General features: G+C 36.4%; 1 protein-coding gene and 1 pseudogene across 1 annotated transcript in view; both read right to left on the minus strand.

Annotated features, from left to right (window-relative positions):
- Positions 1–27,704, minus strand: part of LRRC36 (leucine rich repeat containing 36) — a 47,635-nt gene that overhangs the window by 12,051 nt on the left and 7,880 nt on the right. Inside the window, exons 3-11 of the mRNA XM_003758397.3 lie at positions 22,208–22,400; positions 21,293–21,392; positions 15,272–15,354; positions 10,699–10,826; positions 8,737–8,788; positions 7,029–7,478; positions 6,218–6,504; positions 2,466–2,631; positions 183–334 (exon numbers count right to left, since the gene is read on the minus strand). Coding sequence (XP_003758445.2) covers positions 183–334; positions 2,466–2,631; positions 6,218–6,504; positions 7,029–7,478; positions 8,737–8,788; positions 10,699–10,826; positions 15,272–15,354; positions 21,293–21,392; positions 22,208–22,400 — 1,611 coding nt within the window. The remainder of the gene's footprint in view (positions 1–182; positions 335–2,465; positions 2,632–6,217; positions 6,505–7,028; positions 7,479–8,736; positions 8,789–10,698; positions 10,827–15,271; positions 15,355–21,292; positions 21,393–22,207; positions 22,401–27,704) is intronic.
- Positions 24,127–27,485, minus strand: LOC105749107 (annotated as a pseudogene).

Here is a 27,704-nt window from a genome sequence, read left to right on the forward strand (position 1 = left end):
GCTTCAGGGTTGTTGTGCTTTTAAACAAGTCCCAAAGTCAAATGTACCTTATCTACCAGGTAGCTTTGGGAAAGGTTAGTATCAGAAATTTGGTCTGACTTTTCTCTTTGGTTATAAAGCTGTTCCATGTTCTATACTATAGCCTTCACTACCAAGGCCCAAAAGAGAGATGGGAAGTATACCAGATCATTCGGGATACCAGGGAACTGCCCTACATCCTTTAATTCAAGGTCTCTTCTTCGTGAGGCTTTCAGGCTTTCTTCAGGCAGTGAGCGGGTCCACTGTGGAGAAGGATTGGGAACCACCAAACTCAGAAGCATATCTCGGGCAGGACCTACAGAAAATTGAGTAGGGAAGAAAGATTAAGGTCTACAAGCAGCAGCAGCACTGACTTACAATTTGTTTTATAAAATCATCAAATACATATTCCTCTTTAAAGACTTAATCCCATGATTTCAACAAGTCTTAGTGGGATATTGGTAAATAATAAATTGTCTCCTTTTTCCAACTAACAGGAACAAAAAAACTCTTTGAAGAATGTTCTAGCGCTTCTATTTTTCACAAACTATAGTGTTTTGTAAGATATCCCAGATTTATGGTACTATTGGGAACAGGATATTACTTGTTCTTTGTACTTTTTTAAAGGTCCTGAGAATAGCTAACAAGTATACTAGTTAACATCTGCATAATGCTGTAATACATTTATGCAAATTATCTTTTGACTCCCATAATCAACTTTCTCCATTTTGTAAACTTGATGATTTCCTATATAAACTAAGCATTAGGAATGAAAAATAATGTTGTTTTATGAATAACAACCCTATCAGTAGGAAAGAATGCACTATCTAGATATCTGAGGAAAATCCTGATAATAATAATAACTGATAATTACATGGCATCTTGGATTTTACAAAGTACTTTCATATATATTATTTGATTTTTTCAATCATCCTATGCGGTAGATGTAGTATATTATATATTATGTAATATATTACAGCATAACATAGATGAAGAAAGTCAGAAAGTAAAATAAATAATTCACATTTATATAATACCTTTTTAAGGTTTACAAAGCACTTATACCAAAACAACCTGTGTGGTAAATGGTACAGACATTATTTTCTCCCCTAAAAAGAGAACTGAGTGGTAGTAATAGTAACAACAATGACTATAGTAATAATGGCCAGCATTTATATAGAACTTCAAAGTTATCTGTTATCTGATTTACTACAACAACAGTGCAAAGTAGGTCCTATTATTATTGCCATTTTATAGATGAAAAGACTGAGGCATGGACATGTTGATTGGATCATACAGCTATCACATGTAAGGCAGGATTTGAAACTGAGTTTTTCACACTGGTACTTTAAGCACTCTCTCCATTACACCAGATAGCTCTTATGATTCATCCATCCATCATCATACTATCTATTAAATAGTAGGGCTGGTGTTGCATCTAATTTTTTCTGATTTTTAATTCATTTGTTTCTATTATACCACTATGATCTAGTAAAATTCATATAAAAAATCAACTCAGAGATTTGTTAACAATAGTGTTCCAGAAGAGGACTGGTTAAAAAATTGTGAAAACAGCTTTCTCTAGGTTGAAACAGATTTGAGTTCATTGAATGCTCCGAAATTTACAGTTTTCCTCCTCTTCACTGGAGATCAGGCACAGACTGAGCAGGGTACCCTCTCCCATCCCTCCCAACTTTTGAATTCTATGAACAAGAGTTCTATCTATAATTTAACCCACCATTGGTCATCCAACCTTTTCTTTAAGTAAGTGAAGAGGAGCCCAACCCTTCTAAGAAATGCACATCCTTCCTTCTTTTGGACAGCCCTCCTTGTCAGAAAGCGGGCCTCTACAGGATTAAACTATACCAAAGCTTTTAGGATGCCTGCACATTTGCCTTGATGAAATCTTCACCGACTCAGCCCAGCTTTGATCTCTAGAAATAAAGGAATGCAATTCCTTTTCTACAGGACAGTTCTCACATCCCCCTTCCTAAGTCTTCTCTTCTCTAAATTGAACAACCTGGGTTTCCCCTTAAACCATCCTCCATTAATGCAGCATGACATCTGAGGCCTTTCACCACTCTGGTTGCCCTTCTAGCTTCTTTCAGAAAGGAACATATTTCCTAAGATATGACACCCAGAATGAAATATAAGGTCCCTAATACACTCTTACTAGGCTATGTCAAGCAGCACCATCAGCTCTCTAGTCCTCGGCCTACCTCAAAGCATCTGAAGCTGCATCCTGTAGACTTTGAAGGCTACCATATTCCACCATGACCCACACTGGGTTTGTAGTTCATTTATCCCCCTAGAGTTTTTCAAACCCTCTGCTGAAGTGGAATGGGGAAAAGAGAGCCTGTGGTATCTGAGCATATAGATTCTATTGGGAAGGGCTCAGATGACAGAGTAGAGCCATTCTTGGACTGAGAGGAGAAATGGTCACTCACCCAGGAACTTCTTGTTGATAATCAGAGACCCTGAGCCGTTCCAGTGCTTGTCTACTAGTTCCAACAGCTGCCGGAGCACCCTGGCCACATGGGAAGTCCTGGCAATGGGTGGGGGACTATGGTTTCCTTGCAAACCATGCAAACTGCCCAGGTCACTAGAGAGAGGCTCAAGAAAGGAAGAAAGCATACCAACCAATGTCATTCTTACTCAGAAAGGGCAGCAAAGATCCAGAGGCTAAAGAAGCACCATCACAGAATCTGTGGCCTTATTTTTCAAGTCAAGATCCAATATATTACATTATCAATAACTCAGATATAAGAATCAACTGTTCTAGGAGAGATGCAAAGATAAAATTCACTATCTGCTATACTGATATCTTTGGATAGTTTTCAGGGGGAAAAAATCTACTTTTTTAGTTCAATATTCTGCTGACCACTCCCATAAATTTTTCAGTCTATAATACTTTTTTAAACTATAGATCATAAGCTCTAAACCTATTATACCTAAAAAAAAAATTAAGGAGAACAACAATGACTGTATAAGACAAAAACTACAATTTATAGCAATTGAAATTTACAAAGCACTTTTATTATGATAACCATGCTTAGGAAGTTAATGTCAGTATCATTATCCTCAGGGCAAGGAAGAAGTAGAACCTGAGAAGTTACTGACTTGGAAAGAATGTCACCCACTTAGTGTCAGAGCTAGCCCTCCCACCCCTAATTCCAGGGCTCTTTCTATATCCTGTGCCTTCCACATTGTTTTGCATCTGTGACCTAGACTATATATATATATATATATATATATACCTAGAGTGATAGGTACAAGAAAAACTGACATTATTAATTATTTCAGTAATAATCCTTGAGCAACATTTCTATAGAAAGTGCACCATGCTAGGAACTGAGGAGATACAAGGAAATAGAAGTTACAGTTCCTGTTCTTGAGGAGTGCATGGAAGTTATAGAAATAGTAATAGGAATAGAAAATCAATAGGAAGTCAAGGCAAAACACATATGAAAAATTGAACTGATACAGAACAGTATGTGACTGAGTCTAAAATCAGTGTCAATGAGAAGGGATTCAGAAATAGGGAGCAATTTCTGTGGGATGGAGCACTCAAGAGAAAACTGGAGGAGATAGGACTAAAAATCAGCCTTGAAGAATGTGAAGAAGGTCAAAGATATGAGAAACTGAGGTGCAAGCAAAGTCAAGAGCACAAAAATGTAAGAAAAGTACATTACGGGAAAAGACAGACCCGATGAAAAACAGTGTGACATAACATTGGAGACTGTGGAGATAGTAGGGAGCTTGGAGGACCAAATTCAGATGTGTGGTGATAGGAGAGGTTTAAGAATGAAGAAAAAGTGAGAAAGGCCTTTGGAAGAGAAGGAAAACAGAAGCCAAGCAATTCAGGAGGTGAGCTCCAGAGAGCTAGTGACACTCTATATTCAAATGGCGTAGTATTCAGGAGTAGCAGAAATGGAAATGGGAAGAAAAAAAAAAAACAACCCAAAAGCACATGATGACATGTTTCTCCCTTTCTCACAAAATCCAGCCCCCAATCTATCATCCTGTAGCTCCTTTCATTGAAATCCCTCAACCTTTCATGGCTCAGCTCCTTGATTAAGCTGTCTATACCAATGCCTCCATTTCCTTTCTTTCAGTTTTTAATTCTCTATAATCTGGTCTCTGATCTCATCGTGCACCAAATCTGCTCTCTCCAAAGTTACCAGTGATCTCTTGCTTGAAACATATTCTCCAGGGTTCTGTCCTAGGTCATCTTCTCTTCTCTTCCTATTTAGCTGGGTGCTTTCATCAGCTTTCTGCAACTGATCTCAATTCTATCTGTCCAGTCCTAACCTTGCATCAGATCTCCAGTCTTGCATCTCCAATTGCTGATTGCACATTTTAAATTAAATGAACAGTAAACATCTTAAACTCAACATGTCCAAAACTGAACTCATTATCTTTCCCTTTAGTATCTCTTCTCTCTCTAATTCCCCCTAATACTGGGGAGAAAACCATCATGCTGCCAGGTACCAGGTTCACAGCTGAGATTTCAGACTTAACTTCTCACTCTCCATTTAATTTGTTGCCAGATTCTGCCAATTCTATCTTTCTATCATCTTCTAAACAGCACCCTGTGTTTCCTTTGACACTACCACTACCCTGATACAGGTCCTGCTCACTTTATACCTGGGTGATGGTTTTCTGGGTAGTCACCTGTGTCCATCCTCCACTCACCTATAAAAGTACAGGCCTGACCACATAAGTCCTCCAGTAGCTTCCTAGGATAGGAAGCTATCACATACAGGATCACATACATGATTTTTTTTCATTCAGTTTTTAAAGTTCTTCATTATTTTCTTCTTTTCCAGTCTTTTTTTTACCTTACCCCCCACATTGTCCTTGAAATGCAAGATATTCCAAAACTCTCTAATGCACAGGTTTTTTTTTTCCTGACTCTCCCCCATATCTAGGATACTCTTCCTCATCTCTGCCTCCTGGCTGCCTTTTATGTCACTTTTTATCTCTTGTATGCGCCTATCACAGTGGCCTACATATTTATTCAATAGATATTTATCAAGGGTGCCTGGCACTACTGAAAAAAAGATGAAAATTACCCAGTGCCTGCCCTTACAGAGGTTCCAGTCTCAATCTACATGCAGAATATGACTCATCAACAGATTAAGCACAAGGGAGAGTAGAAAGTGATGAATGCAAAGAAGTGACAAGAAAAGCTCCAAGGGAAATGTGAACAGGGAGAAAAAGCAGCTGGCAAGAATCAATGACAATTTATAAGGAGAGTGGCATCTGACCTAGGTCTGGAAGATAAGAGTTCTGAAAGGCAGAGGTAGAGGGAACAGCCATACCTGGCACTGAGGGTGTCATGAACAAATACATAAGTGCAGAGGATTATAGAGTTAGAGGTAGAATCCAGTCAAGCCCCTCATTGTACAGATAAAGAAACTGAGACAGACTTGTCCAAGGTGGTCTCGGAGGTATAAGTGACAGAGACTGAATTTGAACCCATTTAAAGGTAGAGAAGGCATATTTTAAATTCGGCTATGTCAAATTCCACTTTTAAAGGAACAAAAAAATGAAAGCAATGTGAAATAAACTATAGATTTAAAATAAGTTGGGACTTAGGCTTGCAAGGCCTTAAATACAAAGCTAAAAAGTTTATATTTTACCCATTAAAGACTTCTGAGAAAAGGAGTGGTAGGGCACAACCATAGAAAGATTAGTCTGGAGATAAACAAGACTAGAGCCAAAAAGACTCAATTCAATGGGGACTTAATTAAACTCCAATCCAATGCCTTCATTTTATGTCAAAGGAAACAAGTATGGGAGAGAAAAGTGCTTTGCCTAAATTAACACAAGGAGGAAGTTAGTAGCAAAACTGAGAGTTGAATCCACTCAGCTATAACTTCAAATCTAGTGTTCTCCCCTTTATACTACATTAACAAGTCTAGCCCCAGAGTAGCTTCTGCACCATGTTTCCTGTTTTTTTCACTCACATTTGTAGTGGAAGAATCAGTAGAATTCACTCCACTATAGGGATGAAGGAATTACATGAGACACAGAGAGATCACAGGAAAATTCACCAACTTTGGCCTTTCCTTTTTAACTTCTGATATCAAAGTCACCTGTATGTTTCTGGTTACACTATTTAAGAATTTATCCCTATAAAAAGGAACATGGTCCTAATGAAGAGTTTTTATTAAGAGCACAAACAAACACTTGCCTCATTGTTGGTAACATCTTTAAGACTATGATTTGGCACCATGCTTGAAAGAAGATTGTCCTTCCTCTTAAATCCCCGTCTAGTTGGGCTTATGGACCTTTTTGCCAAAAGTCCCCTGTCTTCTTGAGTCCCTTGAGACAGAAATGTCCGTAGAGAATTTCCCATAGCAGCATTACTTGTAAAGGAACCATGTGTTTGTGTTAAATCAGCAAGGCCCACAGATAACTGCTGTTCAATGCTGGCCAACAGAGATGACTCATTGCTAAAATGGCTTGTGTTGTATAGATCTGTGGAAGGAACATACCAGAAAATGAAAACTTTCAGGAGCAGGATCCAACACTTATTCAACAATCAGCTGCTTCTTGAACTTGGGGTCTATTGATATGGACAATTTGTTGGTGATGATCCTCACCCTCAGCCAATGTATGTGTGTGTGTGTGTGTGTGTGTGTGTGTGTGTGTGTATACACCCATACATATAGCTTGACAAACCCAACTAGAACTTGTCAGTTATATCTTTGAAGGTTTAGGATTACCAGAAAGCTCCTGGCATTATTTCTACTAGATTTTAATTGGTGAATTACAAAATTATATGGTCTGGAACCCCAAATTTCAACAATGAAAACTACTTTTTTTTAACCATATTATGTACCAATTCATAATCATTCTAAGCTAGAGATTCTATAGATCACTGATGATCCCTGAATCACAACTCAAGATACACTGTTCTAGATGCTCAAAATTTCCTTGATGTAGACCACTACTCTCCCTGCTTTGAAAAGGGCCCTTACACAAATCAAAAGGTTTGTTACCTGAACTAAGCTTCAGCAGTCTTCCAGTGGTAGAATCTGAATCACTCAAAGAAGTCATTATATCTCCACAGGAATAGGATGAAGGGGACTTTGTGTCATTCAAAGATTTTGTACTATAGTCTTGGTAATTCTTGCTTCTATGATGAGTCTGGGATTTCTTGCTATAACTTCCATGTGAGGTTATGGAGTGAGGATAGTGACTATTATAATTATCTAGACTAATATCTTTAGGTAATTGGTAGGGATGGATCTGGCTTGAATCACCCACATCCAAGCGTTTACTTGATAAGGCTTCATGGCTAAGCTGATAAACATCAGTCTTTGATATCAACTCTTTCTCTGGAGAAGAACCTATAGATTTATCATCTGAAAAGGTTAGTCGGTATGCTTCTTTAGCCATCTTGTCTGGAGATCGAACTGAAGACTGGAGAGATGGGTAGCATCTGAATTCTAACAACACAACCATGGCAAAGAAAAGAAAAACAAGAATGAGAATTTCTCATGGACCAGAGGAGTTATCACTGTGACCAGGGCACATTTCCTCTTAGCAGAGAAGGCTGTTAAATTAAGGAGATTTAGATGAAAGGGAACACCGAATCAAAGGACTCAAAAATTAGAGGATCATAAGATTAAGAGCTGAAAGGGACCTTAGGGATTCTCTAGAATGACCACTCTCATTTCACAGATGAGGAAACTGAGGTTTTTAGCAAAAGGAATTATAATAATAGAATATTAATAGATGGAAAGGAATGTAGTGGTTATCTTATCCAGTCTTTATTTCTTTATTCCATTTTACTGATAAGGAAATAGAGACAGAGAAGAGAGCAGTAACTCACTCAGTGACAGAAATAAAACTCACACACAAGTCTTCTGACCCCAAGTTTGTTGTGTTTGTCCCTCCACTATAGTGCCATCAAACCATGCTGAGTGCCTGTGAAAAGAATTTGCCATAGGCCAGATGGGAACCAACTTCTATTTGATTTATCAGGGACTTCCTTGGATAGCACCAATGGTATTATCCTCATTTTATGGGTGAGACTACTGATACTCATACAGATCAAGTGATTTGCCCATAATCCCACATAAAATGTGTGATAGTCAAGATTCAGGCTCAGGTCTTCTGATTCCAAATTGTGGAATTCCTCCTACATCATCATCATATCTACTCTCTCATCTCTGGTGAGACGGCCAGGCTTGAATTATCCCATTTGCTCAGCCTTAGAGAAATTCTTTGCTAAGAGAACTGTGGCTCTCCTCTAGAAATAAAAGCTAGGACCAAAGTGGGAACAACTTTAATGGAACTCAAACCACTGGGAGTATATCCTTTGAGGCAAATATTATTAAGTAGATATTGTATTTGTACTTATTCATAAGTTTTAAGCATAGAATAATACAGGCAAGTCATGACATTATGGCACATTTCAATAAAAAAGGGAATTTTTTCTTATTTATCTTTGTGTCTTCCTAGTTTCAAACATGATGTATTTATTACATATAAGAGATAACATTTTTGAATGAACATAACAAAAATCTAAGCATAACCAAAGAGATTAGAAATATTCTATCTTAAAGAAGGAAACCACAGAGGTCACTACCCCAAGTACTAATAAGAATCCCCCACAAAAGGATTTCCAATGTAGGCATCTAGGATTGAGAACCATCATCCAATTCTTCTGAAACCTGTGGACTCTGAATGCAAAATATTTACCATCTTCCTGGTGACCATCACCCGGTAGCTCCCTTCTTGCCACCTCTTGTAACTGAAAAATATTTGAAAAGGTAAATGTGAGACATGGAAGGATATAGAAAGCAAAAGAATATAAAGTGCATATATTAGTTAAGTACCCTTTGTTAAAGAAGAAATTCTTGAAAAAAAAAACAGACATCTAAGTAAAGGTCCAGTTTTAAGTCTACAAGAAATTCAAAGAACTGTTTCAGTGAAGACAAAAGTCAAATAAGTATTAATAAGTTAAAAAGTATTAGAAAAGGTAAGAATGTGTTAAGAAAGCTGCGAAAAACATATATTCTTTGCTTTGAATACTTTAGCATAGAGATGTGGCATGAAATGCTTCTCTTGACAAAAAAAAAAGGTGTGTGTGTGGGGGGAAGTACATAAATTTTATCATCTTCCAAAGTGACTTGAAATCTACTGAGGTAGACTGAAGTGAGGCAAGATAAGGTTGGGATATCTTATTTCTTTTTGGGAGAATCTGAAACCACACAGCTTCCTTTCAAGGATGAATGTTGGATAAACTTAACATAATCTATTTATCAATTTGAAGTAATATTACATGCTATTTAATTCCTTCCTGTTCCCTTAATTCTAATTCAAATTCTAACTCTGACTTCAAAATTGAAATTAAATTCTAAAGTGAAAATTTTGAAGTCCTTTAAGTCAATTTCTTAAAACAAAGTCAATTCAAAGGTAAAACAAAAGTTAAAGACATTTCCCAGAGTTTCCAATTAAAATCTTCAAAGATTTCCTCAGAGATGATACCAAATATGTGCTTTTCTATCCATCACCACTAAGAAAGTCATTTGTTATTGTAGAAAGGACCTTAGGCTTTCAAGTCAAAGGTCTTGGGTTTGAATCTAAGTCCTGCTACCTGCTACCCATGTGATTGTGGGCAAGCCTCTGTTTCCTCATCTAAAAAATAAATTGAACTAGATGATCTTTAAGGTTTTGTCCAGCTCTAAGTCTAATGAGATGCCATCCCCAAACTGAGAAAAAATATTATTACAATCCATTTTGATTCATCAGGAGTTGATGAATCCTCCTAATTTCTCTGCTCCATTACAGAAAGACCTAGAATAGTTTTTTACCATAAGGACACAGAAGATTGGAATTGAAAAGAATTGGGAGATGAGGTTTAGAACTAACTTACAAAAGTACTAGTTATGTTCATGAAGCTTGTGGCTCTAGTGCCAGGTTAGGTGGGTGAAAGGTTGAGATGAATAGATGTGATACTATCTTTTCCATCTACAAGAATCATAGAATCAATCTTAAAAGTTGGAAACATCTGTTGGAATCTGTTGGAATATTTTTCTATAAGTATCTTCTACAGCCAGCCTTATAGTCTTCTAAGGAAGTAACTATCTCAGAAAGCAACGTATTTCACTTTGAGATAGTTCTAAATATTGGGAAGTTCTTATACTAAATCAGTCTCAGATTCTTGTGTCTTCTTGCATCATTCTGTATACATCATAGTCCTACAACTACATAAAGAAAACTAACATGCTCCCAACTTAACACTATTATGCCTTTCCTAGATTATATACCCCAAGTTTTTCCCAGAGTCCCTCTTAAGCCATGGTTTTGAGTCCCCAATGTCCTGGTTGCAGTACAACTTAACAACATCCCCCTTCCAGTGTGGTGCTCAGAGCTAAACCTTAGAATGATCTGACTAGGGTAGCATACTGGTGGGAGAATCACCTCTCTTGTCTTGGATATCAGATTTCTATTATGGTAGTTTATGATCATGTTATCTTTCTTGGCAGCTGCATCACAATGCTGACTCAGTTTCACATGAACTGCTTTCAGAAATAAATACCAGATAAAAATGATTCATTTATTCAAATTCTCTCAGCTCCTTCATAGATATTTGAGATATTTGATATTTGAGTTTGCAGTGATTGATTTATTAGAACAGAAAGAAAGTGAACACATTACCTGGGTCCCCAGTGGGAAAGTGTCTAGCTTCGGATCATCTTGATCACTGGCTTGGATTGAAGAAACACTTGTTAGTGAATCCTTTATTTCCCGGTTGGGGAGAGGAAGAAAAAGTCCTTTGCTTAATTCTGTGTTAAAAGGAAAGGCACCCAGTGAAGCACTGACCACACTTCAGAAGCACCATTCCCAAGAAAATATACTATAAATTTTGACCGCCAAGTAGGAGGCCTCCAGACACAAAATAGTGGTTAGGTGAGAAACATGGAAATAATCTATAACATTATACATATATATATATGTATATACGTATGTATGTATATATCTATGACCCTGATTCACCTAACAATCCTGGGTCACTAACATTAAGAATAATCAAGATCTATTTTTATAGGGAGGAGAACTAAACCTTTCAGTTGCCTGACATTTTAGTTCAAGATTAGGGAAACAGCCAAAGAAAAAAATGAATTGTTTCCTTGTCCTGTCTATCAATATAAACTGTCACTAAGGAAAGAAATAAAGGGAAAAAAAGCAGGACAGCAACCACTGGTTATTCTAAGTATTTAGAAACTTACAAATAGTGTTTCATATATATATATATATATATATATATATATATATATATATATATATATATATATATATATATATATATATCAAGGGAAAATATACAAACTATAGAAGAAGGCATTTAGATTTCATAATAAAGGAATAATTCTCTGATAAAAAAGGTCAGACTTGGGAATGAGTTACTGAGTAAGCATGTAGGGCATCTTTCTTTGTTTTCTAAGATGGCTGATGTGGTAATATCTAGAAATGGGGAAATAAGAACCACCCAAATTCCTTTTAAACTCAAGAGATTACACTAAAACATTGGTTAACTTTTCATCATCTTTACAAACTCTTGTTCCACACTCCTTAGCTTGGTGTTTGAGACATCCCAAGACCCTGACTCCAGTCAATATTTCTCATTTCCTAATCATTTCTTACAAGAATTATTATATGTTACTTCTAGGTATCTGTAAAACTTTGCCCTTGACCTTCTGGACTCCTTTCTCCTATATCCTTTGTTCATCCCTCCTTTCTGTCCAAGATCTGCCTGTCAGCCTTCCAATACCCAGCTCCAGTCTCACCACCTCTTAGAGACCTTTTCCAACCATTTAAATTTCTCAACCACTCTTGACATCTGTGTCATTCAAATGACTCAAGCTTGTGCATATTGTTCTGCTGCTTTTTTTCCCCATAATGGTTTGGTGTTCAATATAAATAACATTAATTATCTACTATGTTCAGGGCACTGTGCATCAGGGATGCAAAGAAACAGGAGGTAACTAGCAGCAGAATCTGGAAGAATATTATAGACATCCCAGTACAAGAAAGTGGCCAGGAAAAGGAGGCCGCTGGCCTCAACAATGCCAAGGGCCAATAAGACAGGGCCTTTGTATTTAGCAATAGAGGTCTTTGGTTGCTTTTCAGACTTTATAATGGAGAAAAGCGGTAAGGCAGTTTGCATGAAGTTAAGAAGGAAGTAGGTAATGGGTAAGTGAAGGCAGAGAGATAGCCTACTTCTAAAAATAAATAATGATGAAAGAGAAAGGACAATAGCTTGAGAGGACAGCAGGCTCAGATGAAGTGGTCTGTCTTTTTTAAAGGATGTAGAAGACTTAAGTATGTTCACAGGCTAGAGGGAAAAAACCAGAAGACAGAAAGAGACGGAAGATGAGACGGGAATGATCAATTAGAAAAACTCTCAAAGGTGACAAGAGAAGGAAAGGGCCTGGCAGCAACCCAAGGACATCTCTGAGGCTGCAGTTGAGTTACAGTGTGTCTGACTGTGGCTGATTAGACCAATACTAGCTTGGAATGCTCTGCCTCAGGTTGGACACAAATAGATCCTTTGAACATTTGGGGTAACTTCTTTAATTTTGCACATTTCACTTTTCTTTTGGGCTAATTCAATTCTGCTTTGTTCATAGAGCACAGCATCTTCTCTGATGAGAGTACACCATATTGGGTGTCTCCCATGTCATACAACTGATTCTAAAATTCTTAAGAGAGACCTTGAAAGTGTCCTTATATTGCTTTTTCTGACCATCTTGTGAGTGCTTGCCCTGTGTGAGTTCTTCATAAAATAATTTTTTGACAAATGTACATTTGGCATTTGAAAAATGTGGCCAGTCCAACAGAGTTGTGCTCTCTGCAGTAGAGTTGGAATGCTTGGTAGTTTAATTAGGTTTAATCAGAGAAAGGACCTCAGTGTCTGGTAACTTATCCTGCCAGGTGATAGATAGTAGATACTCAGTAAATAACATTAATTTTCATAGTGTTTTAATGTTTACAAAGTGCTTTCCTCACAGCCTTGTGAGAGAACGGGTCAATATTCTCACCCAGTTCCAAAGTATTTATTAATTGCCTATTGTTTGTGAAGTACTATGCTAGGTGCTGGGAATTCAACAACAAAACTGAGGAACAGTCCCTGACCTGAAAAGGCTTGCATTCTACATAATTCAAGTAAACAGACAAAAAGTTTATACTGGATTAATTGAGAAGTGATAGAGTATTGATAACTAGGGGATCAAGAAAGATTTCCTGTAGCTAGTAGAATTGAGCAGAACTTTAAAGAAGCAAGTACATTCTAGGCATGGTGGGCCGTCTGTCCAGATGTGCAGATGAAAGATCACTGTAATGATGCCAAGTCTGGAAAACAACCAATAGATCAGTTTGACTGGAACCCAGAATGTGTAAAAAGGAGTGAGTGAAATAAGCCTGGAAAAGCAGCCAAGTGTCAGACTGTGAAGATAATGAGATGTGTTTAGGGATAAAAACCAAGAGTGAGACCTTGTATAGAGAAAATTCCAGAAGACTCCCAAGCTTCAGTATTCATCTCCCTCCCAAATACCAATCCTCCCAGGAGCAATGGGGATTGGAAAAGAAGCCTGGGGGAAATGCAGAGGGAGGAAGAGGAGCATTAAGGAGGGACTTCTGTTTGGGAAGACAGGAAGGTGACAGAACAAAAATGGTTACTGGGGGCTTGAAATCAAAGACAAGTAAAGGAACAATAAGAGAATGACTGAGGGTCCCAATCACCTGCTGAGCTGCATTTCTGAACACTGAATTACTTCCAAGAATGCCTAAAAGATCCTAGAACATGGGAGAGGTACCACAAGGTCAAAGGAGGAAAAACATCCAGAGTCTTCAATAACAACAAAAAAAGGGAAACGAATAGTTCTAAGTAGTATTAACTGGCCAGTGAACAAAACTTTGATTCTAGTAGTTCAAACACTTTTTAGCTCTGTGACCATAAGCAAGTCACTAAACTCACCCTGTGCTCCCTCATTTTTGGAAGAGAGTTGTACTAGATGGTGCTTACTTAAGTAAGATCCCTTCCAGCTCTAATTTATATCAAATTTATGTTTCTATAATGAACAGGATTGTTGATGAGAATGTAGAAAGTGATTACAAAGAGTCAGCAAAATTTTTTTAATAATAGGTCATCTCAGGGTAAACTTCTTATAGTGCTGATTGGAAAAAATTGATTGGATTTTATGTACATTGAACACCAAAGTGCTGACAGGATGTTGAACTGGAGTTGTGCAGCAGGAATAGGGGAAAATTCCACTAGGAATATGGCACTAAAGTTCAGGAGAGATCAGGGCTTGGGAGATTTGGCTATCATTCACACAGAAATCACAGTTGAAGTTACAAGAATGGAGAGAGAAGAGATCTGAAAACCAGTTCCTATGAAGTGTGTACACTAAAACATTAGGAGAAAGGATAGGATTAGCAACAGATATAAAAATAAGTGAGTCTTTAAGAAAAGCACGAAATAAATCAGGATCACAGTGCTTTCTTATGCAGTGTAGGGGGAAATAAAACTCTATAGAAACAGCCAGACTAACAAGAACCATTCTCCAGACAATACTGTTAACTCTATGACATGGCAGTAATAGTTTATAACTTTGTTAGCCATGTCTGATTACCAATAGTGCTTGCAGTGAGCCTACTCCAGGGATTTGGCACAAATATGATTTTCAGCAGAAAGAAAACCTTTCAAAGCAGCAATGTGAATTCATTTAAAAGAAGTAAAACCCAGTCAACAACTAAAGCTTCTCAGGGCTTCCAGAAATGGCACTTTGTCCAGTAAAGCAATTACTTCCCAATCGCTTGAGCACTTTGGAATGCTTCATTAGTTCATGGAGGAAATTTCTGAGAGCAGCAGTTTAGCTCAGCCAAGTAAATGCAATTATAATATGTCTTAATATGTATAGAAATCTAATTTCCAGGATTGGAATATGCACTAAATTTTTTTCCACATATCAACCTAAAAGCAGAAGGGGAGATCAGAATATAGTTTATCTTGCATTAAATATTCATAAAATATTATGAACTTGAAATCAAAACTATACAATAAGATTTTCACTGACTTCAATTCATGGCCACTTTCCTAGACAAATAGGCAGCAAGAAATATTAAAAATATGTTACAGGCTGAGAATTGAAATTCTATTCAAACTAAATTCCAAACCTATTCAAACTAAATAAGATTTATTACTTTTTAACTTCAGAGAGAAACATACCTGTTTCAATCCGGTTATCAACATCTGTTTCAAGTTTTGTTGGTGACCTTTCATCCATCACACAGTTTTTCAAGGTTTTCTCCCTAGAGTTGCCATATTACAATGCTTTAAAAATCCAAAAGAGGTTTCTAAAGTAAAAAAGAATTTCTAACAAAAATACATATGAATTCATGATGATCAAACTTTTGAAAACTCACTCTCATTTCACATATGCAGTCATCAGATATTTCTATTTCCCTACAGGGCTTATCTTTCACAGATAGTCTTTTTGCTCTCCTCCCCTTCCCACTATTATAATTTTGACTCTTATCAGTTTCTCCCCTCTCTAATCTATCTTCCACCCAGCTGCCAGTGTTTTTGAAAAACCCAGATCCACTTATGTTATATTCCTTACTCAAGAAACTCCACTGGCTCTTTACTACCTCTTATATAGACCTATGTTATATAGACCAGAAGTTTATTGACCTCTTTGTTGTTTTTGAGCCATTTTTCAGATACGTACAACTTTTCATGACCCCATTTGGAGTTTTCTTGGCAAAGATACTGAAGTGGATTGCCATTGCCTTCTCTAGTTCATTTAACAGATGAGGAAACAGAAGCAAACAGGGTTAACCAGTCAAATAGCTTGGCACTCTAAGGCGCCACCTAGTACCCCTATTGATTTCTAAGATCAAACATAAACATTTATTTGGCCTTTAAAACTTCATTACCTGGCCTCTCCACTTTGGACACATTTCAGTTATCCTTTTCCCACCAAGACTTTCCCTATCATAGTTTTGATATATTGTGAGTCAACATAGAAAATTAAATGAGAATGGCGGGGGGGGGAGGGTTGCAGAAGCCGCAGATAGCACTAAAAGGTCAGCAGATGACACAGAAAAAATTTAGAAATTCAAAAATACATAAAAAATAAATATAGTACTATATCATATCAACATATTCATCTTTAATAATTCAGATTTCTTCTCTGGTACAAAGGGAGAGTCAAAATTTTTTACATGGACTTTCCCCACCTTGATATGAAAGGGATAACTGTATTCTTTCTCCCTCCTTCCCAGAAATTCTATAGTCTGGCCAAACCCATGTTCTTACTGTTACACTTCATGTTCTGTCACCATGCTTGGACACGGGCTATTTTCCAAATCTGGAATGCCCTCCTTCCACATCTCAACTTTTTGGAATCCCTGATTACCGTCAAAATATATTTTATGCACACACACACACACCCACACACAAAACTTTGCTGTGGAGGTAGAAACAACAAGAGATGATGAGGGCATGAACTAGAATGGTGTTCTAATAGCTGGAGAAGAGGGGAATGGATGGATGGATGGATGGATGGGAGAAAGGCTGTACAGGTGAAAGTAATAAGGCTTGGCAACTGTCTAGATTGGCAGAATGTGGAAGTATGAGGAGTGGAGGAAGGCTCTAATATGGCAAACCTGAAGGACCAGGTACCACCCTTGACAGAAATAGGGAAGTTAAGAAGCAGGCAGTTATCCTATGTGGTATGTAATACAAATAATTAGCAGAATCAGGTTCAAAACCTCAAAGTTTCCAAGCCTCTTTCCATTCCACCATGGTTCTGTTATAGAGACAAAGGTCCTAAAAGAGTGTATATAGTTAGAATATAAACAAACACTCAATTTACAGAAAGAAAAAGAGTTGATGTCTAAAAACTGATATACTATCCAAAGAAAAGACAATGTGTAGCTAACAGTTTAAAGAAATAAAGAAAATATTTTCTTTTTCATGAAATTGTACTTAAAAGCATGGGGGAATGCTAGAAACCTAATATTAGCATTAATACTAAATATCTGGCCAAGCATGTACTCAGGTTGGGGTTTTGGAGGAGCACTATCTATTTGGGGACACTAAGGTTTGGGGGAAAAATACCCTACCTCCAGTTACATTTTTATGTATACTATGAATATTTCTTAAGTCCATTAATAAAATATTTCTAAATATAACCCTATACCTGGATAATATTTTCCCTCATGATAAATGTTTTGTAATCATTTATGATATTGGAATGAAGGTGATTTTTTATAATGCATAGGTTTCCCCGCTTCACATAAATCCCAGATATGAAAATCTGAATCCACAAAAGAGATAAATTTAAAAGATGATAAATCATTTTACAAAAACATTCATCAAAGGGATTTTATTTACAAAAATATAATACATAAAACTTTTCAGGAACAAACCTATCAAATTCTAAAAAATAAAAATTACTGGTTTCAGAAATAGACAAAGAAGCATGTGTTATTCAGAATGTTTTTTTAAATTGCAATGCCCCAAATCCCAAGACAAAGCAGGAGAGAGTGAAGTAGGAGAGGAGTGAACTTAATGTCCACAACTTGTAGAAAACTGACAAATGCTTAGAACATGCACAAGCCAAAAAACCTCGAGAGTTTAGCTGTCTGAACAAAACTTTGCAAACATACCCAAGGCAAAGGATTGATATGTATATGTGTCATGTGTTGGCCCCTCCCAGAAATGTGGTTGACAATCTTTTTGATATTCATTTTATTCACTGATACATTTCTGCTCAGTTATTCTTAATTTTTAATTGGCAGTGCAAAATTTTTCCCAGAGAAGTAAAGCTGACAACAATTGTTCTCTTGGGATTTATTATGCCATTACAAAGCTGCATATTTAAAAGCCCAAAACAATGAATAGTGTTTTTTGTCTATGGACTTGTTATAGGGTGAAGCCATTAGAATCTGGTCAACAAACAGAAATCTGGGAATTGTGACTATTCTGCTATTTCAATGGATCCTTCATTTCATCAGTCTAGGGATTCCCTCTTACCAGGGTGTGTTACAGCCCTTCCTCACATCTTCTCAACTTGTGCAAAACCATAAATCCTCTGTGGAGAATCTACTCAAATGCTGAAAGCCTTCAGCCTTCTACCATTTCATGGATACCTTTGAACATGGCAGCCATTCCATCAATTATCTCTCATTACTTCTATATTCAACTCCCTGCTTTGAGGTTTACATGTCCTTGGTAATAATGTCTATGACATTTCTTATGCACCACTAGCAATTGTTGACAATATGCTATATAACCTTAGGACAAAAATATGATCACTGCCTTCTGCATCATTTACAATTAGTATACTTCAAAGACTTGTATTCCACATGACACAACTAATGCCATACAATATCACCAAGATAATAGGGAAATTTTTTAAAAGAAAGGCAGTAGGAGGGAGTGTAGCTTTGATAACAAACAAGCAGCATGGAATCACTGAAAAGTACCTCAATTTCCCAAGTAACCCAGTTCCTAGCATAGTAACTGGCATCTAAGAAGTACTTTTAAATGCTTGTTAACTTATTAATTGATAGAAAGCTATTTAGACTTTTCTGATTATTTCATTCTGAGCCCAGTTTATCACCATCTATCATGCCTATCCAAGGTATATTTTCCAGTATAATAAAACTAAATGAATTGTCCATTATCAATTCCATATTATTATCTGGACAATATGAATTCTCTGTCCAGTTAGTTTCCCTACTGGGATTGTTAGATCAATTGCATTTTAATGACAATAGTTATGGGATGGAATAAAGCTTATAAAAATAGTTTCACATGACAACATTTAGCGAAAAGTGTTAGAAAAGTGGCAGGATTATCAGTGAAAAATGGTGAGTATGAAAATACAAATGTAAAAATGTATTGTCTTGTTTTAAATAATTTAGAACTTTTAAGATAATTATCTTACTGCCACAAGAAGCAGGATGAAAAGAAAATAACAGTTTTTTGGATGTCACCTGCTTATAAACACTTCAAGTACTAAAACTTCTACATTTTACAGTCAGAAAGACAGTCTCATTCAAATAAGAATTCCTATTTTCTAATCCCAAACTTTTCATAATATACAGTAAAATACAGCTTTGGTAACTATTTCATTAATTTTTTTGTTATTTGAAATGAATCTGAATGAAGGAATAGATGATTTGGGCCCCAAAAGTCCATTTTAGACATATTACTAATTTGATTATCTACAATGATCTCTATTTCATTTTGTGCCATGTACAACACAGGATAAACAGAAACTTGCTATAATTGTGACACTTTATTATTTTTCCCTAATCCATAATTAATCTCATGGTCAAAACATTTTATAGCGTTGCTTTAAAAAATTGCTAAGTTTGGTCAAACATAATTTTTAAAGTTATATGATAGTAAGCTTAAATTGTCTAACTCTAAATTCTCTCAGATGGCAATTTATATCAGTTGGGAGAGGGTAGTAGGGTCATATATTTACTAAGAAATATAAATTGTATTTTACTTAATGATCAAGGTGGTAAGGATTCAGCAGATTAGTGAAATATATGTAAAATTTCCTTTGGAAAAAGCCAGCACAGAGGTTTGCCTTGACAAAAGTATATGTGTGTGTGGAAGGGGAGAGACAGAGACAGAAAGAAGAATTTGACCTAGCAAGCTGTTCCATTTCTTTTGGTTATTTACTCCTATGGGAACCTAGGCATTAGATGATCTAGACTTGATCGAAAAACCACTGTTTTCCTGGCAGAAGCATATCCTATTACCAAAAAAAAATATCTGAGAGAAAAGAAAATTGTATTTTGAATCCTGACCTTATAGTCTCCTAATATTTTTTTAAAGCCACTCTAAAGATTGAGTTCTTGGGCTTCATATTGGGATGCAAAATGTACAAGACCTATTTGAATATCAACATTAACTAAAAAAAGAAGATTGATTGGACCATTTAGACTTCACAACTTTGGTACTTTGTTATTTGCTTCATGGAGAAATAATTCTTCCTTTGTTTTTTTTTCTTTAATACCAAACTAGACAGAAAAGTTTACTTATATCCCTGCCTGACTAAATAGTAGTTATCAGCTACACAGATTCACAGCCACAAAAAGATTATTACTAAGAAGAAAGAGAAGAAAGAAATATGGCCATTATGTTCTCTTCATGGAGATAATAGAGATGATAGACTATCAAAACTGATTCTAAAATAATAGTCACTTTATGTAACATTTTAAAAAATTTACAAAGAGCTTTTACAACTCTATATAAGAGATAGGGCAAATGTTTTTTTCTTTTGTTGTTATCTTTTGTTTTTATACTAGTCATTTTCTCATAAAAAATTGTTAAACAATACTAAATATTGGTTGGCAGTTATTGAAGTGAGACTATTCATCTTTGTCCTTATAAAGTTTTATTTCTTTTTATTCATTATTATGACTCCAAATGATTGAAGCATTTCTACATTTCTAGCCCATCAATATACCATGAAATGATCCTGGGTTTTGTTTTTCCCTCACAGAAGCATATGCAACTTTCCAAACCTACTTTTTCCCTATTGAGAGAAAGGAAATGTTTCATTAGGTTTCTACTGGTTAATGCAAAATTTTTTCCACTTTTCAATGATTTTTTATTTTTAACACAGCTTTTTATTTTCCAAAATACATGCAAAGATAGTTTTCAACACTAATCTTTGCAAAACCTTGTGTTCCATATTTTTCTCCCACAGCAGGTAATCTAAGTTAAATATGTGCAAATCATCTAAACATTTCCACATTTATCACATTGCACAAGAAAAATCATATCAAAAAGGGAAAGAATGAGAAAAAAGCAAGCAAGCAAACAATAAAAAGGGGAAAATACTATGTTGTGATCCATATTCAGTCCCCATAATATTCTTTCTGGATGCAGATAGTTCTCTCCATCACAAATCAGTTAATTTGCAAATATTATCCCCATTTTATGGATGATGGACGGAGGTCATATAGCAAGTAAGTTCCAGAACTTAGATTCAAACTCAAGCCTATCACTCTTTCCATGACAATATATTACACATGGGACACAAATGTTCAAGATGACAGTAATGTTCACATGGAGGGGTCAGATACTCATGTGAGATCACTCTTTAGCTACTTATGCCAATAACATGATTTCGGGATTGTGATATCTGCTGGAAAGTAAAGAACTTTGATTGGAAGCACAATCAAGAACCAAATAAAATAAGATAAAACTCCTTACCTCTTATTTTCAACATCAAAGAGGAAATTTTCATTGCTGCCCAGTTGACTAAAATGAAGTTTGGCAGCTTTCCGCTCACTGTCCCGGACTACTCGGTCATCTAAAGACAAAAAAGATGGTCTGAGCATACTAATTGTTTCCTATGACATCAAAACAAATTCACACAGTGAATACCAGGAAGAGATTTCATATTCTTTTGTGCTGTGGGCAGAGACAGGTGACAGAATAGCGCTATTATGTTGTCACTGGGACTAGCAGAAACTCTTAGAGACGCTAAGAATATCATAGCAACAACAATTAGTACACAAGTGCAACCAAATCTAAGGAAAGGAAGTTTGGATGGTGAATAGCTAAAGTATTCTGTCCTCAGTTAAAACATGCGCTTAATGTCTAGAGGTCCAAAGAGCCAAGTCTAAGGGTTGAAAATAGTGGGCCCTGTTTGGAAAGAACTGTCTCAAATAGGTTTATTTTGCCCATGTTACTGATTCAAAAATTCCTTTCCCACAAAAAGACAAGATAATTAACTCATCAATTAAAGGATAAGGATGTACAATATTGGAAGAGATATATTTTTTCTTGATACTGATTTCTAAAAGTCCCAGAGGCCTTATCAGCCTGGAAGCATTTTTAAAAATGTGTTGGGGTTTTCTCTGAATAATCAAATAAGGCCAAACTAGAGAGAACTAAAATGAAGTAACAGATAAAAATGAAAGATTATCATTAAAAACACTAAAAAAAAAAAAAGCTCATATACTGCCAAAAAAAGATCTATATAAATACAACAAATAATGCACTCTTGACAGTTTTATACCTTGAATCAGTTTCTGAGATAGTAAAAGGCAATAAATTAACAATAAACTTTGCTGTTAAGCAAGGTCTTTGAAAGGATGGGATGTGGGAGGGGGAAGCTCTCACCCAACTTTTCCAGATTTTGTAGTACATGTACAGCAAAGAGTCTATAGTCTGTATCTTTCCTGACAACAGGATTGAGTCTCAAATCTAGCTCTTTTAGACAAGGTAAAGCCTGTAGGCGGGACACCTCTGCTAATGAAGGAATGTTGTTGTAATATAAATTCAGATCTTGGAGTGAAGATAAATATTCGATACCCTATTAAGGAAAAAAACTGTTAAAAGATGCCTATTGGAAGAGCTCAGTCCCACAGCTAAAAGTGGGAATATACTTGCTACATATCATATAGTAGAGGGCAGGGCTAGAATGCCATTCAGTTGTATGATGAAGCAAAAAAAGCAGCCTTTCAGAAGGAGCTAAACTGTCCTAACCACTTGAGGCTGTAGCAGAACACTAAATTTGGAATCAAAGGCCCTCGTTTCAAACAAATCACTCATCTAGGTCTCAGTTTTCTCCTTTATAAAACAAGGAGCTTGGGCAAGGTGTTCTCTAAGGTTCTTCCTAGTTCTAAGTCACGATCACAGATTTCAGAATTGAAATAGCTGTCCATGATCATCTAATCCAATACACAATACGACTCCAACATGCCTAGCAATTGGTCATCCAGCCTTAGCCTGAAGACCTTTAAGGACAGGGTAGAAGCCCCTCCCTCATATGGCAGCCCATCCCACTTTTGCACAGCTGTCACAGGTAGAGAGTTTTCCCTTAGATGACACTTCAATTATCTACTTCTATTTATTGCTCTAGTCAACCAGAACAAGTCTCACATATTTATCTTGCAGTAACCTTTTAATACCTAAATACAAACAACAGACTGCCCTTAAATTTTTAACATCTTAAACATTCCCAGGTCTTACATGAGCAGCTTCTTCCTATGGCATAAACTTAAAACAGTTTATCTTCTGGAGCATCTTCTAGATGCTTACTTCTCAGTGTTCTTCCTAAAATGAGGCATCTAGAACTGTATACAACACTCCAGCTATACCTTGACTAGACATGCAAAGGCAGAGAGCAAAGAAGCTCCTATCTGGCCTCTTAATGCAGCCTATAATTCATGTGTTCTCGTCTAGTATAACAGACATCTGCCACACTCATTAAAAGCCCTCCATTCAAACCCTCAGATCTTTTCCAAGTAAATTTGTCCAGCCACATACTTGTGAAGTTGATTTTTTGAAGTCATGTGCAAGGATTTACATTTAATTTTTATTAAATTTTGTTTAATTTGATTTGATGCAAATTGTAAAGATGTTTTTGAATTCTGTTATCCAATATGTAATTTAGTTTTGTGTCATCTGCAAACTAGATAAGTACACTTTCCCTGCCTTCATCTAAATCATTGATTAAACTGGGATGTCTCAGTAACGAACCCCCTTCTGGGCTATTAAACTGATTATATTGATCTTTTAGGTCCCCTCATTGAATCAGTTCTGACTCTAATTGCCTAGCCTGAATCTCTTCATCTTTGCCACAAGAACAATATAAAATACTTCATCAAATGCTTTGCTAAATAAAATCTAGATCAAAGGCTCTTGACCTTTCTCTGGTCCTGAATCTCACTGGCAATTTGTTGACACAAGTGTGTGAACTTCTTAAAATAATGTTTTTTTTTTAACTTCTTAAAGGAAATGCCAAATTTTAGTTTAGAGATTTGTTAAAATCTCTCTATGGACACATATGTAGCCCCCAGGTTAAGAATCTTGATCTCTTTTCACCTTTTGTTATTATTTACTTATTTTTTTTCATGTTTTTTTCCTTTTGATCTGATTTTTCTTGTGCAGCATGATGAATGTGGAAATATCTTTAGAAGAACTGCACATTAAACATTAAACCTATATTGGATTACTTGCTGTCTTGGGCAGATAGGAGGGGAAGAGGGAGAAAAATCTGGAACAGAAGGCTTGGCAAAAGTGAATGTTGAAAACTATCTTTGCATTTATTTGGAAGAAAAAAATATTATTAAAAAGAATCTTAATCTTCATAAACTATATTTACAGCATTGCTCTCATCTACTTTAGTAATCCTGTCAAAAAAAAAAAGAAATAACTTTTAGTCTCACCTGACCTATTCTTAATGAACTCAATGCTGGTTACTTTCCTGATGCCCACTAACTATCCCTTTAATAATGTTTCAGGATTTTGCCAGATAGTAAAATCAAGCTACCTGACCTAAGGTCTACAGATTTCATTCTCTTTCCCTTTTAGATACCATAACACATTTGTCCTTCTTTAAAATGCAATCTCCCTTTCTCATTCTCTAAAAATTTTCAAGGGTCTTGGGCAGTTTCTTCACAATCATCTTGCCTACTCTTCCATTACCCAAGGATGTAGATCATCTGAGCCAAATGATCCGAATTCACCAGGAACTCTTATTTCCTTACTTATTTTAGCTATCAATTCCCAATTAGATATATTTATTCTGTTCCTTCCAGTCCAAAAATAATCCTCATAGGCAGAGAAAACAGAAACAAAATGATAATTAAGCATCTTTGTCTTTTGTTGATCATCAATTATCATGTTTTGCTTATATATGTGCTTTCCAGGCCTGGAACATACTTCCTTTCCCTGTCTCCCTAATTCTCTAGTTTCCTTCAGAGTTCAATTCAAATTCCACCTCCTATTTTTTTTTTATTATTTGACATTTTTCTTATAGCTCAATTACTAGTGCCTCCCTTCTCCCAATTACTTTATATTAACTTGAATATATTTTGCTTCTCAATATAGGTCTACATGTCGTTTTCCCCCAATAAAATGAAAGTTCCTTGAAAGTGGAGAAAATATTTCATTTTTTCCTTTGTATCCCCAGTGTCTAGAATGTCACATGTGCTGAAATATTTGTTGACTGATTTCTAATTCTTGACTGTCAGCTGCACTTTGCACATTTATGTGCAGATACCTGAGGTTGTGGATTTTTAACACTTGCTTTTTTCTTGGATTTTGTTTTCTGGGAACTTCTAGATCCATTCTTCTATATTACTGCTATGTATGGTATCTAACTCATTGTTTCTTGCTTTCTTTCAGGTTAAAAGCTTTGAATAGAAATAAAAAGATACCAGGCAAAGGCAATTCTAAGACTCCACTCCATCTATGGAGTGCCTGTCATAAGCTATAGCACAAAACAAAACAAATTTCATTCTTAGATACCATCTTCTTTTTCATATGGTGCCAATTTTAAACAATTTTATTCTACAGGGCAAGAATTATATTTTCACTTGTTTATTACAATACCGATAAAGTACAATGTTGTTTACTTTTCTCTCTCTGCACACATTCAAGTATTCAGAATGCCCACATTTACATAGTAGCTTAAATGTTACTTTTGAACTGCTACTGCCTCAGCTACAAATTTGAATCCTTCAGTTTTTGGAAGGCTGTGTGGAATGCTCTTTCTTCAGGTGCATTTAATCAATCTCTTCAATGGTGGGTCCAGAATCACCTCCAGTTCCTTTACCACCTAGGAACCCACTGGATAAAAACTCATGGCATACCCCCTGAACTCTGATATAACAGTAATGATAGGGTTGTAGCCTTTCTCCAATTCTTTTTGCTGATGTTCAAATTCTTCCTTTTCAGCAGTCTGGTTCTTATTTGTCAAGGATCTTTTGTCTATACCACCAATTTTGCCCTGCAGTTTTTCATCCTCCACAGTAGCCTTCATGTTGAAAGATTAAGATTCTGCCTTGTATTTCTCAGCCTCTTGGACCATACATTGAATATCTTTGATCAAATGAACTTTGTCATTGGTGATGATGATTTTTTTTCTCCTTGCCTGTGCTCTTATGTATAGCAAAAACATTGAGGATGCCATTTGCATCAATGTCAAATGTTACTTTAATTTGAGGAACATCTCTAGGTGCTGGGGGAGATTCCTATTAGGTCAAACTTGCCAAGCAGGTTATCTTTTGTCATTGCTCTCTCATCTTCATAAATCTGGATAAGCATACCAGACTTGTCATCAGATTAATTGTTTTGTAAAGGTCTGTGTCTGCTTGATGGGGATGGTGGTATTATACTTGAACAAAACTATCATAACTCCTCCAGCAGTTTTGATTCCAAGAAAAAGAGGAGTAACATCCAACAGCAGCAGCAAGTCCTGCACATTTTTAGATTTATCTCCAGACAAAATGGCAGCCTGGAAGGTGCACCCTAAGCAACAGCCTCATCAGGATTGATGCTCTTGTTGAGTTCCTTGCCATGGAAGAAATCTTGCAGAAGCTTCTAGATTTTGGGGATGCGAGTTGACCTACCTACCAAGATGATGTCATGAATCTGTGAATTATGTAGGTTGCCATCTCTTAAGACCTTTTCCACAGGATCCAGTCTGCTATGGAAGAGATCACCATTCAGCTCTTCAAAATAGGCTCAAGTGATTGATGTATAGAAGTCAACATCTTCATAAAGGGAGTCAATTTCAATACTGGTCAGGGTCCTGGAAGAAAAGGTACACTTTGCACATTCACAAGCAGTGCACAGACAGCGAACAGATCTCTTGTTTTCACTGATGTCCTTTTTGTGCTTTCACTTGAACTTAGCAGTGAAACGAATGGTTGACCATGCGATTGTCAAAAGTTCTTCCCACCCAAGTGGGTGTCCCCAGCATGGACCTGACCTCAAAAATACCAACTTCAATAGTAAAAACGGGAACTCAGAAGTACCATTTCCAAGATCAAATATGAACATATTTCCCTCTTTTTGTCCAAGGCATTAGCAATGGCAACAGCCGTTGCTCATTGATGATTAGAACACATTGAGACCAGCTATGGTGTCAGCATCTTTTGTGGTCTGTCATTGGAAATCATTAAAATAGACTGATACTGTGACCACAGCATTTATAACTTTGTTCCCAAGGTAAGATTCAGAAATTTCTTTAATTTTTGTAAAGACCATAGAAGATACTTCTTTGGGATAGAAACTTTTGGTCTCCCTTTTGTAGGGAGGCCTGCCATAAAATGCTAATGCTTCCTATATGACTATACAACTGCATCATCAAATCTTTGACCAATCAGACATTTGGCATCAAAAACTGTGTTGGTAGGGTCCATTGCAACTTGATTCTTTGCAACATCATGGGTTAATCGTTCTGTGTCAATGAAGACATCGTAGCTGAGGGTGGTCCTATTTCCTTGTTCATTAGCAAAGATCTCCACTTTTCCATGTTGGAAGATTCCCACACAGGAATAAGTGGTGCCAAGATCAATGCCAACTGTGGGTCCTTTCAATGTGACTGCTGAGGAATCAGGAGTCATAGCTGACAACTGTGGAGAAGAAAGGGCTGCTGTTGCACTGAGTAGAACTTTTTTTTTTTTTTTTTGCTGAGGCAAGTTGGGTGAAGAGACTTGCTCAGGGTCACACAGTTAGGAAGTGTTATGTCTGAGATCAAATTTGAACTTAGGCCCTCCTGAATTCAGGGGTGGTGCTCTATCCACTGTGCCACCTAGCTGCCCCATAGAATACCATCTTCTTAAACAGCTTCATTTCCCAAATTTTTCTCTTCTCGTCCTTGCCC

The sequence above is a fragment of the Sarcophilus harrisii genome, chromosome 2, assembly GCF_902635505.1.
Source record: "Sarcophilus harrisii chromosome 2, mSarHar1.11, whole genome shotgun sequence".
Taxonomy (NCBI): Eukaryota; Metazoa; Chordata; class Mammalia; order Dasyuromorphia; family Dasyuridae; genus Sarcophilus; species Sarcophilus harrisii.